The sequence below is a fragment of the Orycteropus afer genome, unplaced genomic scaffold (assembly GCF_000298275.1).
Source record: "Orycteropus afer afer isolate SDZICR_OR568_19922 unplaced genomic scaffold, OryAfe1.0 scaffold00644, whole genome shotgun sequence".
In the NCBI taxonomy this organism is placed as follows: Eukaryota; Metazoa; Chordata; class Mammalia; order Tubulidentata; family Orycteropodidae; genus Orycteropus; species Orycteropus afer.
In genome coordinates, this window is record NW_006922231.1 from 593,202 (window position 1) to 609,612 (window position 16,411).

The 16,411-nt window shown below is 36.0% G+C and overlaps 1 protein-coding gene across 1 annotated transcript in view; it reads right to left on the minus strand.

The window, feature by feature from the left end:
- Positions 1-16,411, minus strand: part of DMTF1 (cyclin D binding myb like transcription factor 1) — a 41,662-nt gene that overhangs the window by 1,816 nt on the left and 23,435 nt on the right. Inside the window, exons 6-13 of the mRNA XM_007956626.2 lie at positions 14,212-14,369; positions 12,893-12,925; positions 11,606-11,715; positions 8,205-8,433; positions 6,858-7,009; positions 5,351-5,560; positions 1,746-1,831; positions 294-449 (exon numbers count right to left, since the gene is read on the minus strand). Of these exons, the coding sequence (XP_007954817.1) occupies positions 294-449; positions 1,746-1,831; positions 5,351-5,560; positions 6,858-7,009; positions 8,205-8,433; positions 11,606-11,715; positions 12,893-12,925; positions 14,212-14,369 (1,134 nt within the window). The remainder of the gene's footprint in view (positions 1-293; positions 450-1,745; positions 1,832-5,350; positions 5,561-6,857; positions 7,010-8,204; positions 8,434-11,605; positions 11,716-12,892; positions 12,926-14,211; positions 14,370-16,411) is intronic.

A 16,411-nucleotide genomic window follows, 5' to 3' on the forward strand; every position in this document is an offset into this window, starting at 1 on the left:
GGGCAATCTACTTCTGTAGTGATACTGCCTCGGAAACCCAAGGAGGGGTCGCTATGAGTCGGGTCCAACTCAACGGCACATAACAACAACAATAACAACAATCCCAGTTCCTAACAGGTACTCAAGTTAGTTGAACTGAGCATGCAGTCTATTTTTCTCCTAGAGATAATGGTATTGAAGGCACATAGGTTCTACTGTATCATAAACTAGGGGGGAAAAAAAAATCTCTAGTGACATTTATTAGTCTTCTATGTAAACTAGAAAAATCAAGGAATTTATGCAGTGCAACATACGGATAAAGCATGAACGATGATCTGTTCAGGAGAAGCAGGAGCAGTGGCAGTCAGGGTCACTGTGGGACTAGCGGTCAGAGTTAAAGGAAGACCTTGGCTCGAGCCTGTCTGGAGTAGGTATGTACCTGGAGTGCCAGTAGGCTGTAAATGGAAAGACTACAAAGGAAAAAGAAAAATAAGGTAGTTTAGCACTACTGATTAAATTAATACCCCCAAAACAAACCTCACGTCAGTGAGTGGATTTGGCCTCATGATGATCTCATATTCCTGAGTAGAACTTCATAGGGTTTTCTGGGCTATAATCTTTATGGAAGCTGATCACCAGGCTTTTCATCTTCAGTATCACTGGGTGGGTTTAAGGTGCCAACTGTTAGGTTAGTAGTCAAGCACAAATGGTTTGTATCAGCCAGGGATCTTCCAAAAACAGACTGAAGATATTATACAAGTAGGTAATAAAACAAATGGTAGCAGTATTCTTTATTGTTTACTTGTTATAAGTTAATTCTCAGCCTGGTGGTTTAACAAAGACTTACCCATTTTTCACTCCCAAGCACTACTATGGTCTCATTTCAGCCTATCTGTTTTAGGGTACTATGGTCGTCTCAATGACTCACTGCTGCCAGTGCAGCACTCAGCACACCTGTCTTCCCTCTACCCTTTCTCAGTAGTAATCTTCCAGTAAAACAAAACTTCACATTTCTGAAGGGGCACAACTAGCAGTGTTTACTTACTTCAGCAGATTTTCCTAGTGTAATTTTTTTAAAAATTTTAATATTAAGGGAAAACACACAGCAATAACAACATTCAGCTGAAGGAAAAAGGATTCTTATTTGAAAAGTTGGTTAACTGACAGTGAACTAGTGACATTCATATACAAACTGTTGTGTGGACATATGTTTCCATTTCTCTTGTGTATACACCTGAGATTGCATTCTTAAGACTGGAATTGCTGGGTCATATGGTAACTCTCTTTTTAACTTTTTGAGAATTTTTTTCCCCAAAGTGGCAGTATCATTTAGGATTGAGACTTTTACATTTTGGATTCTTAATGGCTAGGATTATATTTTACTCAATGAATGCTGTTTAATAACTCATAAATTTTGTCCCCTTTTTCTCGAGTTAACCAAGGTGAAATGTTTAAAAACAAAAACAAAAAAACCCCTAAAATTTGTGATTCAACAAATTCACAGTATATATATCCTACACATCAACACTATCATTTTTGTGTATAAAAAAAGAGCAAATTACTGGTTCATATACAGGGAAGGAGAAACATTAATTTACGGAGGTTGAAGTCTGATTTATGCCTAGTCTTCTAACCATGTGGCTTTGAACAAACGGATATATATTATACAGTTGCTTATATGATAGCATTCCTAAAAACTATTCCAACTGATTTTTCTTATGCATGAAAATGACCAAAATCAACTTTATGTAGTATCTATTACTCACTGGAAGAATCTCAAATGTCTGTAGTGTTCCACTGTTTAGTGTTATTGTTTCTGAGTCAACAGAGGCAGCAGGGGAGTCTGTTGAAGCTGTGGTAAAGACAAGGACAAAAATAAGTAAAACACTTTGCAAATTTACATTTCTCCAGTATGCTCAACCAAATACAGATTTATCTTGAAGGCAATATAATAGTGACTAATTTGCCTGGAAACCTAAAGTCATTTAAGCTTTTTAAGCTATACAGTGATGAAAGAGCTTATGGATTTACCTGGATGGTATGGATCAGGGGTCTCAGAACTAAGGTATCACAAGCCAAATCTAGCCCACTGCCTGTTTTTTTTTTTTTTTTTTTTAATACCTAGTATTACTGAACAGGGAGCTCTGGTGGCACAGTGATTAAAGCATTTGCTGCTAATTAAAAACTCAGCGGTGTGAACTCACTAGCCACTCCACAGGAGAAAAGATGAGAATCTGCTTCCGTAAAGACTGATAGCCTTGGAAACCCAATGGGGCAGAGTTTCCTCTGTCCTGTAGGGTCACTATGAGTTGGAAATGACTCGAGAGCAGTGGGCTTATTACTGGCATATGGCCACGCCCATTCATTTATGTACTTTTTATGGCTGGTTTCATAGTACAATGGCAGAACTGAGTAGTTTTTACAGAGAGCATCTGGCCTACAGACTCTAAAAATATTTAATATCTAGTTCCTTGCAGAAAAGATCTGCCAACTGGTATAGTTCATAAAGTTTCTAAAAAAGGAAGTAAGAGGAACACACTAAGACTGACTTGCAAAGAGATAGGAATGTGGTTAAAAAAATAACAAACAACTTTCTTGGACATTCTGATAAACACAGATAATTGGTTTGCAAGTACCAAAACACTAGGTTTTAGTTCTAGCTACATCCTAGCAATGTAAACTCGGGCAAATAATTTACTTTAATCCAAGCTAAAGTTCAGAGATTGTACTTTTCTTTTCCTACCTATCTGCCTCATATAGTTGTAAAGATCAAAAGTGCTTTTTAAAAACATTTAGAACATACGTAATAGAATTATTTCAAAAAACTACACTTGGGAGATTAAATAGCACCTTGGAAATCAGATGGTATCTCATTTTATAGGTGAGTCAATTGAGGCTTAAACCTGAGCAGCATCTACACAGAATAGAAGAAATTTGAAGTCTTAAGGTGCTTCCAGTGGCACATATAGTAAATGCATGTGAAATATTATTTCAAATAGACTTTTCATATTTTGTGTTTATTACTAGTTTATTACATTCTGACTACAACATTTGTTACTTGAAAGGAATGTGACACTCTTACCCATTGAAATGCATTTGTTTTATGTTATTCTTACTATTTGATGGATTCTTAAAATCTAACCCAAAATAATGTGATGTGATTCCAGATAAATAACCTAAATCAAGGGTGAGTACTCTATACAGGGGATAAATGTGAGAAGGCTGTTTTGTTTCCCAGGTGCTCTGGTAGTGCAGTGGTTAAGTGCTTGGCTGTTATAACCAGGGGTGGTTATAAAAGCAAAATTAAAATAAAAAGATATCCCAGAAAGACATACATGGCTTGAAAAAGTTTGCTGATCCCTGGCATAAAAGATGACACATTTGAAAGATTTTTAGCTAGAATGCTAAGAATGATGGATAGGTTGTAAAACTCTCACTCTATTCCCGTTTCTTGATTGAAGAAATAAAATTATTCTAAATATTATTTAAAAATTAAATGACTGATGTTGTGAATGAATGTTAAGGTACCATTCATGAAATGTTTGCTATTTTCCCAATAGGACTGTATACCTAATAGCCAAAAAAACTGTAACAGTCTCCAGTGCACAATCAAGAGTACCTGTATATTTATGTGGACTAGTAATTTCAGTTGCTTTGTAATTCTCAGACAATAAAACAGGTAGCGTAGTGCCTAAGGCACTTGACTGTTAACCAGAAGGCTGGCGCTTCAAACCCACCAGCCACTCCTTGGGAGGAAGATGGGGCAATCTACTTCCATAGTGATATTGCCTCAGAAACCCAAGGAGGGGTCGCTATGAGTTGGGTCCTACTTGATGGCACATAACAACAACAACAACAAAGAAAATAAATTCTTTATGCTCTAGTAAACTGTGAGAAAGATAAAGCAAATAACCAAACTCAAATCAGAACTTTGAGAATAAGATAGTCGTGATTAATTTAAATTTCTCTAAGGTACTTTGATAGCCATTCCATATACAGATACACACTGCTAATTATACCAGTAGGAGATTCTTAGTGATTCTCAATCAGAGGTGGTAGTATCATGTCACAGGATGCATTTGGAACTGTATGGGGCCTTTCTGGTTGTCATAATCACTGCAGAGCACTACTGGCATTTTGTGGGCAAGATCAAGGGACACTGAACAATGTGTAAAGTGTAGGACTGCTGCCTCAAATGCAAATAACCCTCCAATTAAAAATAAAACACAGTGATTGGGCAATGACTTTTCTATAGGCAAACAGCAATGGGCACAAAAAACTAAATCAGGTAAAGGAAAGTGAAAAAATACCACGGGTCTTAGAATTTCACCCTCATATTCCTGTTCTGAGATCTGGTGGCATAATGGTTCAAGCATTTGGCTGCTAATCAAAAGGTCAGTGGTCTGAACCCACCAGCTGCTCTGCAGGAGAAAGATGAGGCAGTCTGCATTTGTAAAAATTTATAGCCTTGGAAACCCTACAGGACAGTTCTACTCTGTCCTACTGGGTTGGTATGAGTTAGAATCCATTCAATGGCATTGGGTCTGGTTTGTTTTGGTATTCCTTTTCTGAGACTATATTCAGGACTGATGGAAAGAAATGTGTTTGTTCAGCTTGGCTTAACTATTTTAAAAAAAGAAACAAAAACAAAACCTCAATGCCATCGAGTCGATTCCAACTCAGAGACTCCCTTTTGGGTTTCTGAGGAGATAAATCTTTACAGAAATAGATTGCCTAGTCTTCCTTCTATTGAGTGGCTAGTGGGTTTGAACTACCAACCTTCTGATTAACAGTCAGATGCCTTAGGCACTATGCCACAGGGGTGGTGGTGGTGTCCTCTCCCTATAATGATTGTTCAATTCTGAAAATTTCATTAAGCACCGAAGTGCCAACAAGGCTAAGGAAAATGGGGGGATATCAGTTTCCCATAGGAAACTGGCCTTTTCTAATTGAAGAGAATAGATAATAACCTCAACAAAACTTATGTTCTCTACCTACTATCTCATATCCATTCCCCATTTGTGAGTCTTCTGGTGAATTAGCATAAATGGCCTGCTACTTTATGAACTCTTATTTCCTTGTTTGATGGACTGTATTTTAGGTAGTTTTATATTAATCAGTAATTCTTCATAAAATCTATGTAAGATGGTTTATAATAGCTGGGCAGTTGATTGTGATTCCTTCCTATTACCCATCCTGTGGGCAAATATTAATTGAACTAACCATAAGAAACTAGATATCTTTTAACTCATAAACTTCAGTAAATTTCTATCCTCATTCGAGAAGAAGAAAAAGTGTAAAAGTCTCAACAAAATCATGTAGGCTTTATATCAATAAAAATAGCAAGGAGTTCTGAGGTTCAGACACTTACAAACGTGAGTGATCTGGACTGGAATCTGCAGTGCTGTCATAGGGCTTGGAGAGAGAGCTGTGTTTTCTTCCAAGCGGGCGACTCTGATCTGAACATGCTGTACACTGGAACTGGAACTACTGTTTGGAATTCCAGATCCTGATTGATTCTCCAAAAGCGTTGGGTTGTTTTTTTGGTTCTCATGTAACTGTTTAAGACCTTTTATTAAGACTGAAGGGAGATGGGTAAACAAAAATAACATTGATTCTCTGACAGACCACCATCTAAGCAGCAAAGGAGGTGAGGGGGATGGGTAAGGAGGGAGGAATAAATAATTGTGTACTGGATAAAATATCTTATCAAATGATAATTTAAAATACTTTGAAACCATGGCTTGCCTTGAAATTTTTGGGTGATATTACTCAGCACAACAAATAGAGAAATTTGAAGGTGTTACTGTTCTTGCTATCTCAGATTTATAATGCATGAAAAAAAATACATTGTTAAGAACATGGAAGTAAGATATTTTCTATGTCCTAAGTTTCTTTAAAAAATTCTTATTAAGAATACCTGCTTCATCAGTTGACTGTGGGTGTTATTTACAACTCCAGATACAGCATCTAATCTTTTCCAAATGGTAATATGCAACCCCATTAAGTTCTTGAATAGAGAAGCTAACTCTAGACTTCGCCCTAGCCTACTATTCATGGTAAGTGACACTAATCCTCTTTCAGTTAAGGAGCTTTTGGTAGCCTTATGATTAAAGCATTTGGCTGCTAACTAAAAGGATGACAGTTCAAATCCACCAGCTGCTCTCCAGGAGAAAGATGAGGCAGTCTGTTTCCATAATGATTTACACCCTTGAAACCCTATGGGGGAGTTACGTCTTAAAGGTTCACTGTGAGTCAGAACTGATTTGATGGCAGTGGGTTTTTAATCTTCTCACTTGATGGTGCAATCTAGGTAGGTTCAAGTTACATTTTGTTCATTAAGTCTTCTGGTTTTAATGTCAGATTTATAAACAAAGTATTTTTTTTTTAAATCACATTTTCATCGAGGTAAATGCTATGCCTCACTTTAACAAATCCAACTCAGGATCTCTGGATTTATATAACAAATAAGATTGGGAATTTAACAAAGAATCTTTGTCTCACAAAACAAATCACCACAGAATTTCACTAAACAATAAATTGAGTTATTTTTTAACTCATAAAATGTATTTAAACCTAAGTGTTCAGAAATATACCTTTGTACAGAATGAGAATATGTATGTAAAATCTGTTTGCTCCTCATAATTTATGTGGGAGCATAAGAATGTGTGTAAATGTGTTTATTTTCATCTTAGGTGCTTTGAGAATTACACATCACATCTCTTCTCTGGGGAAGAAAAGACAGTTACCCAAAGAAACAGGACAGAGGTTTAAGGGAAAATCTGTATCTCTTTAGTTGGGGTAAAGAACTTCTAACATCTAATTTCTGAGAAGTATAGTAAGGGAAGGGAAGGACTTATAAAGCAGATATACATTACCAGGGAACGAAACATCCTTATGGTTTGCAATCTGCCTTTTGATGGTCCACCATTTACTTCGAAGCCACTGTGGTGAACGGACACTGCTCCATCCTTCAGCTAGGAGATCCCAGTTTATGTCATTCTCATCAGCTACATCAAGCTCTGCTATCCTATAGGTTATAAAACAAGCATCTGTTAGGTATCGATTTATTTCACCATAATAACCCTCTTTTGACTACAGATAATGGCAAAGGCTATAAATGGCACTGACAGGTTATGCCAATGAGATGCTATTGTTAAGTTGCATGGGGAAGGATTCCAGGAGTGCAAACCCGCTTCCAGAGGTAAGAGTTAACAGATAACACCAGCGACAGCCTTTTATTAAAGATACAACCAGTGGGCTCAACTGTAAATGGTTAGAATCAGGTGAAGCACTGTGAAGGAAAAGGCGTAGAGCTGAAGGTTAGCACAGGATAAGAAGAGATTTAGTTGTATAGTATTCTACAGTGTTTCAATGTGGCCTCTACTAATCAATTCTTTCCTGGATCTAAGCTTCTGCATTTATAAAGCTGACTGGTTGAAACCAACTATGTTAAAAATGAAATTAAAATCAAGATACTAAAAATAGAAAATATACTCCAGTAGCAACCAAAATAACCAATTAAGTAGCACGACTAAATTTGGGGTTTTAAAAATCCACTTTTTTCTACTTTTACCTGTCATGGTGATCTGATTTTCAATAGGGAGTAGCCACAATTGATGGCTTCTATTCAATGTCTTAAATAACTTCTTGCTGGTATTTTTCCCTGCCTGAGTTACTGAGTTTTAATGGTTAAATCAACTCATTTAAAAAATAAACTTAGGGTTGTTATCTTAAAGCTGTTTTTGAATTTGTACGAAATGGAAGTGTATGATTTGGTCTACTTTTAAGGAGGGTGAAGTAACTGTAGACCAAGCCCCTTCTTGGCAGTTTTAGCACAGTAACCATGGATTGAAGGGCATGGAGACTGAATAACCCTCTTACCCTAAACACAATCCCCTTGGCTAGGACTGAGGCACATTGGTGGGACAGTGGAAAAGCTGCACTGCCGCTGCCTGTGCCGTACCTGTTCTGTGGATATAGAGAGGCCTTCAGTCTCCACGCCTTCAATCTGGTACCTTGCACGAGCACTAAATCCACTAAAAAGGAACAAACACAAAACAAAAAGAGCTCAATATGAAATACTTAGGATCTTAAACAGTGGCTGTCTACGGAAATGATGTTTTTCAGACATTAGGAATCTAGGGAAACCAAAAGAGGAAAGTCAATCAAGACATACACAGCAATTAAGCAGCTTCTGTCATTAAAAAATTTAGGACACAAACCTGAGGATGAGATTGATTTCATCGTCCTTGGTCCACTCAGTGCCCCCACTCTGTTTCCAGTTCAGGTAGTTGAGCCATTTAGAACGACACTGCTTTTCTGAGCGGGTACCTACTCGTTCAGCCACAGCTGCCCAAGACACACCCTGTGTGACTATGTCACCTGGCTCAGTGCTTGTCAATTCATGAACCACCTCTGCAAGTCTCTTTTCTTCTTCTTCTGTCCACTTTCCTGAAAAAAGAAAATCATCCAGACTACCGATGCTACCTTCTCTTTTTACAAATTAAATTCAACCCTACATTTCCATTAACTGATAGCAAGTATACAGTAGTTTATTTTTGAATGATCCTGTGGTGAGACCATATATACCTACAATGATGGTTCCACTTCACTAGCCCAGTAAGGTTCTTGGTACAAAAGATACAAAATCCTAGTAGAAAACACTGGCTGACTCTTTTAAGGAAAGAATTATATACTAGTAAGTCACACTGAGTCCTTCATATAAACAGCTATGTAAGTGTCATTGATGTCTTGGACAGCATAGAAACTCATGCATTTTCCTTTTTCATGCTTAATAAGAAGCAGAGTAGGTCAAAATGAGCTCATTTACCCACTAAATAGCAGCAAATGTTCTTTGTGGTTTTTTTTTATGTTACCTCTTTTAAAACAGTCTCAGTTCTCAAATATTCTGTTTTTATTTTGTTTCATTTATTCTTTTTTTTTTCTCTTTGCATTTCATTTAGGGAAGTTTCTACTGACCTATGTTTTAAGCCCACTGATTCTTATCTTAACTGTTTTCAGTCTACAGATGAACTCATCAAAAGTACTGTTCACCCCTGACATCTTAAAACCAAGTAATAGTTTTGCTTAACTAGCAAAAAATGTCTACCCTGAGCCTTGTAATCTTTTAAGATCTATCTGTATGGGATATCAAATTGACAGCAGCAATTTAAAGATTAGATAGGAAAGTTAGGAGGCAGTTAAGTTTACATTAGTGGGGTAGGAACAACTCAGAAAAGGAAGGTGAAAATGGTTGCATGTCATCTGTGTCAGTGAATTGTACATGTAGAAATTGTTGTATTAGTGTATGTTCTATGTATATATGTATTTTAAATGCATTTATTGAGATATAATTCATGTACAGTGAAATTCTTTGTGTTTTTCTTAAGGAGCTTGAGCAGACAAACAAAAAGAAAATCCTTTTTTTTTTTTTTTAACCTTCTCTACTTGAGTTTGGTTTGGTTTGGATACTATTTCTGCTTCCATTATGTTATTAAGCTAACTGCTACTGAGTCAGATACAACTTATAGCAACCCCTCCTTGGGTTTCCAAGGCAGTATCACTATGGAAGTAGATTGCCCAATCTTCCTTCTGAGTATTGGCTGGTGCGTTTGAACCACCAGCCTTCTGGTTTGCAGTCAAATGCCTTATACACTATGCTACCAGAGCTCCCATTATGTTATTACTAACTGAAAACTTTTGGAAAAATTTAAAAAGACTATGGAAAGACTCGACGGCACATAACAACAACAACAACAACATGGAAAGAAAAATCCTCACAACTGGACCAATAAGCACCTCTGATCAAAGATGAAAAGATGGAAGTTGTTAAGGATTTCATTTTACTTGGATCCATAATCAACGCAGCAGTCAGGAAAAAGGACGTAGTGCATTGGGCAAATCTGCTACAAAAAGACCTCTTAAAATTGTTAAAAAGCAAAGATGTCTTTTCAAAGATTAAGTTGTGCCTGACTCAAGCCATGGTATTTTCAGTCATCTCATATGCATGCGAAAGCTCAACAATGAATAAGGAAGACTGAAGAAGAACTGATGTCTTTGAATGAGGGTGTTGGCAAAGAATATGGAATATACCATGGGCTGCCAGAAGAACAAACATCTGTCTTAGATGCAGTACAGCCAGAATCTCCTTAGAAGTAAGGATGGTGAGACTTTGCCTCTTGTACTTTGGTCATGTTGTTGGAGAGGACCACTCCCTGGAGAAGGACTTCATGCTTGGAGGGTCAGTGGATAAGAGGAAGACCCTCAATGAGATGGACTGACACAGTGACTCCAACAAAGGGTGAAAGCATAGCAACAGTTTTAAGGATGGCACAGTGTTTTGTTCTGTCATACATAAGGTTGCTATGATTTGGAACCAACTCAACAGCACCTAAACGACATGTGCTTGCAGAGACACATTCATTCAACAAGTATTTGTTGGATGTCTACATGCTAAGCATGCTTAATATCCTAGATACTAAGGATCTAAGACAAAGTTCTGCTCTTCTAACAGGATATGAATGGAAAACGCTGGGACTGTGCTATTTCATGGCAAGGCACACAGAAGAGAACACCTGATCAGAAGCAATATGTAGCAACATGGAAAGGCAGTAGGCAGATCAAACCCTCATGCTGGCTAGGGGGAAATGATCCAACATTCTTCCAAATTATGCTAACAAGAGGGGTTTTATACTCATAGCATCTTTCATCAACCTCTGAGGTTCATCCTAATCTGCAACTGCCATTCTGTTTCATTCATTTAGCTGGTCACAACACAGAATGGCAGATTTGTTGGAATTTACATTCTTATTGCCTTGTAAGGAGAAGTGATGGTAGAGGGATTAAGCAATAAACATTCCTGGAGGGCGAGAGGAGAGGGCTGAAAATATATTCCCTGTAAGCCCAAATTAAACTTGAAAATTATTTTTCTTACTGAAAGGCTGAGCATAGATTGTGGATCCTTAATAGAATATTAGGGCTAAAAGGGAATGAACTGGGATCATGTAATCGAACCTCTTAATTTTTCAGAGGAAACTCAAGCCCAGAAAGGGTAAGTGGCAGTGACAGATCCTAAATACACTGTTGGTAGACAAAAGTTTGGTTTAATAGTATCATCAGTACATTTATGTACCTTTAGACTTAAATAGGCATTTGTGGTCTGTCCTAAGGACTGAAACGCAAATCATAAAGTTTTTTCTAGACAAAAATATTCTGAGTTTGGCATATACAAAGTATGTAAAGGTCTATGGAACACAGCTTCTTTCTAAGTTGGGACCTGTCTAGAACTAGACAGAAACATGTTTTCAGAAACATGAACTGATAAACTATCATCAAATGGACCTAAATTAATATTATCTCCTCTATGTGTGACTTAAAAATAAAACTGGAACAAATTAAGACTTAAATCCTTTTGAAACTGAGATGTTGTGTCCCTGTAAACAATGCCATCTTATGCAAAAACACAAAACAAAAGGCAAGTTAGGTCTATTAAGCTACAAGAAAAAGTAAAACTCAAAAATGTAATTACACAGATTTCTTTCCAGAACACAGGAGAAAGCAGGTATCTAATGGGCAGGATGGTCAAATACTGGTAAGACAATGCCACCAGGAGCACTCACAGTACCTGTGTTGCAAGTATCCTTCATCAGTCGGCACCGATCTTTGACCGAAGATGCACTTCTTCCTAGCGCCGCCCCTATTGTTGCCCAGTCATTGCCATGCTTTATCCGGAGCCTAAAACAAGAGTCTGCCAATCAGCATTTGGTTCAACTGTTTTCTCCCTTCTAATTTCATCATTTATTCTTCATTCTTCTTCTTCCCATTTGACTGGTTTGGAAGTTGTGGGCAGCAATACTTTGAGAGCCAAAGTTTGAAAGTGTGGCCTTTTTTGGGGTCCACAGTTGTCTGTGGGTGAAAAAAAAACAGGCAGCAATTGCCTTTTTCCTGGGTCAGAGAAGAAATAAATAACTTGGATATGTGTTCAAAAAAGACCAAATTTCCCCTCAGGTTACTGACACAATCTCCCAGGCAAGCCCCAGATTTTTCCCTTTTGAGTATACACCTAACAAGCTCTTCTTCAAACATCTGAACAGGTTTTACAGGTCCTTATCATTAAAACCGGGAGCTCTGGTGGCATAGTACCTAAGGCATTTGACTGCTACCATAAGGCTGGCGGTTCAAACCCACCAGCCACTCCTCGGAAAGACTGGGCAATCTACTTCTGCCTCAGAAACCCAAGGAGGGGTCACTAAGAGACGGCAGTGAGTGAGAGTTTTATCATAATAACCAGAAGTACCCTCAACTTTTTTCATGATCCATATAATCCATTAAACCATGTTTTATGACCTTAACTCAATAAAGCAAAATTTATTTCTAAGATTCAACAGCCTGTAGTAACTCAGCCCAGTTATTCAATGAAACATTTGCCAAGTCACTATTCTAAACTACGGGCAATCCTACTTCCGTAGTGATAACTGCCTCGGAAACCCAAGGAGGGGTCGCTATGAGTCAGGGCTGACTCAACGGCACATAACAACAACAACAACATTCTAAACTACACCATGTAGTACAGCCCTCACTCTGATCCTGGTGTATATGGTCCCCCAGTTTAGCCTTCAGGCCACCAAAATGACCATTTAATATCTTTTAGGTCCCCTTTTAAAGATATGAGGAAGAACTGCTGGTAACGGACAAATAGGAGGAGATTGAATTTATATATGAAAGGATAGCTACTCTGTGTAGTATGGATCTGATAAACTCTTTTTATAACAGAAATTCCATTATACTTAATAAATAGCAGGATTAAATTATACCAGTCCACTAGAAATCTCTTAAAATTTTCAAAGTAAAGTGTTCAGAAGTGTAAGACATTAAAAAAAAAAAAGAATTAATGAAAAAATATAAAACTTACTCTTTGAGCTTTTCAATTTCTGCAGGTGTATACCTAGAAATTTAGTGAAATTTTTAAAAAGACAAATTAGAACCAGGAATGCTAAAACAAAATCAGTATTTCACTTACAAAGCCAAAAGTTAGGTCACTCAGCAAACTGATATTTAAAAAGTAGCCAGTGTAATTTTAAAATGAATAAAAATTAAAAATTAAAGCTTCTATTTTATTGTTAAAAAAACCCACAAAAACAAAACAAAAAACAGTAAATACATTTAGTCATTTTAAAGTTAAGCCCTGTACAATTTTCTCTAGGAAGATTCAACATTTAAAACAAACGTATTTGCCTCTATGCTGTCTAACTCGTCCCTTCATTTAAAAATTAGGTCAAGGCATTCTAAAATCACAGTAATTCCTAAAGACTTACATGTGATATTATAAAAGCCAGAACTAAAACCAAACTGATAAAGTCTCTCAAAGTACTAAAAAAATTAAAATTCTCTTCACTTTCTCTACTGTACTTGGGCATCTGACAAATTCCTGCTAATATAGGCAATGAAGTGTTCTCTTTAGGAGCGCCCCTTTAATTTTGAAAGACTCCTTCACTTTGTAACTATTTGTGCTGCATGGAAATGTTATGAATAGTTAACAAGTCACTCATGCTCCACTTTTTTCCTTTATTCCTCTTTCTCCATTGATACAAGAATGTAGTTTAATTCCCTTCAGATTTTAAATGTGCACTCATTAGCAAACTGCTGAACAGAGGAAAAGCAGCACCAGTAACTTGACAGTATCACTTGGCCAAAACATGCCATCTAAAATTTCGAAAAAGAACTAAGAATATTTAGTAATGCCATATAATGCATTGCAGAATCTTAATGATTCCTTCCTATAACTACCTAGACTAGAATTTCATGCATTCTTTTCAGAAATGTAATTATACTCCACTCTGATTTTGAATAAATCACTAATCTAAGAAATGCTATACTGTAAGAATGAATAGAGAACATGTTATAATAAATTTAGCAATTTAGCACTGTTTTCACACTTCCTAAATCTTAAGCACTACTATAACATTTTATGCTACTCTATTAAAGCTACAAAGACCTATAAAATTAGGAATTAAACCTAACCTATATAGGGGAGTTTAGATTCAAAATTCTAAAAAAGTCCTTTGTATAGTGACGTTACACCAGAATCACATGGACTTGGTAGATAAAAATGTTAACAGTATTTCAAAGCTGACTCTAAGGCCTTGACCACAATTCTATTAAAAACAAGGACAGTTCTATAAAAATGTCCCCTAATTACATGAAAATATGCAGCATCACAAGTTTTCATACTTTCCCACATGGTTTCTGTCATCATACATGCGAAGCACTCTTCTATAAACTGCAAACAAAGGCCGGTTCAGACCCCATGCTATAGTCCTGTAGAAATCTTTTCTTTCATCTTTTGACATCTCAAAGATGATTTCTGTAGCATCTTTTATTCCGCGTGCCTGAATGGATTACATTTCTTTGATTTAGGGATTTCTGATACAATGCACATAAATATAGTATATTATTAAACTTATTTTATTTATTTTAAAGATCAATGGCATTTAGAAAAATAGTCTATCTCTAATTCATTAGTAAAAATCAAGTATAAACTTTAAAATGTACTGAAATGTCCCCAAAATAAATTGTATCAAAATTAAAAATTCAAGTTCTGTCTATCCTTTATAAAATCATAAAAAATTAAAAAATAAGCCTAAAGAAAATAGAAGAAAATTATAAGAACAAAATTAATAGAATAAGTTATCAAATAAATAGAAAGGATAAAAATAAAGCTAAAACTTGGTTCTTTGAAAAGATTAAAATTTTTGTAAAAGACAAAACTCTGACAAAAAATAAAAATCAAAAATGAAAAAATCATGCGTAATTAGAGATGCTGCAGAGATTAAATAGTTAATAAAATAATATTATGAACAATTTTATGACAATAAATTTGAAAACTCAGATAAAGTGAATGAATTCCTAGAAAAAGTCAACTTACCAAAGCTGACTCAGGAAAACAAAGAAAATCTAATGGGCACAGACCATTAAGAAAATATAATCAGTTATGAATAATCTTTCACAAAGGAAACACCAGGCCCAGATGACTTTACAGGTTAAGTCCTGCCAAAGAGTTGAGAGACACATTCTGATCTTAAACTGCTCTAGGAGTAAAGAACAAGTGTGGACGTTTTTCCACTCATGTTTTCAGATTAGTGTGAGCTCAACAGCGAAATTAGATAAGAACGGTTCCAGAAAGGAATTTTCAGGCCAAGCTCATTTATTAACATAAATCTAAAAATCCTAGAAACATTTTAGCATACTAAGCCCAGCAATATATAAAAGAGTTAATACATCACTGCAAAAAGTGAGTTTATCCCAGGAATACAAATTTGTGTTAATTTCAGAAAAAAAAGATTAACGTAATTAATCACCTAAGTAGATTTATGGAAAAAATTGTAAAATCTCAATAAATGTGTAAGTCATAAAATTCAATATTCTTACGTAAGGCTCTTAGCAAATTAAATTAGATCTGGTTTCTTAACCTGATAAAAGAAAAATACATGAGAAGTATAAAGATCAAAAAGGAGTATTATTTGCAGATGGTTTAGAAAAAATATTTGATTTGAAAAAGCATTTAACAAAGTTGCTGGATCAAAAAACTCAATATATCAAGATATTTACATTTCTATATAAAACTCACAAAACTTTGAAGAATTATCATTTACAATACCATCAAAATTAAATGCATTAGAAATAAATCTCAGGCAAGTTATACAAGTCTTTGATGGAAAAAAAACCAAAAATTTTTCAAAGACATTTTCAATATAAATATTGTAAAGATGTTAGATTCTCTCCATTCTCTGCAAGCAGATTCTCAATTTGTTACCGAACAGCAAAGGGCCAAAATCAGCCAGGACATTCATGAGCATTTGCCCCATGACACCCTTCTCTAACGTATCTGACCAAGGACTTGCGAGGATAGTGCTATGCAGGTATAGGGATCAAATAATAAACCATGGGAACAAATTATAAAGTCTAGAAACAAATCTGTAAAAGCCTAATTTAGGACAGAATGGATCGTTGATTAAGGGGGGAATAAATGACATTCCATAAATAATGCTGGGCCCATTATTAACCATACAGGAAAAGATCATTCAAAACCATATCTCTTACACCCTTATAAAGGGGGAAAAATACCACTGTAAAAGGCAAAACTATAAAACTTTCACAGTATCTTCATAAGAAATAAGCCTATGCTCTTGGGGGAAGGGAGAAATTCTTAAGTGTACAAAACATAAAATTAAGAACCTTTGTTTATCAAATGAAAACTGAAGAGAAGAAAAAGGATACTCAACTGGGAAAAGATTTGTAACACAAATAACTGATAAACCATTAGTATCTAGCATGTATTAAGAAGGAGCTCTGGTAGCATAGTGCCTAAGGCACTTGACTGCTAACCAGAAGGCTGGCAGTTCAAACCCACCAGCCACTCCTCGGAAGGAAG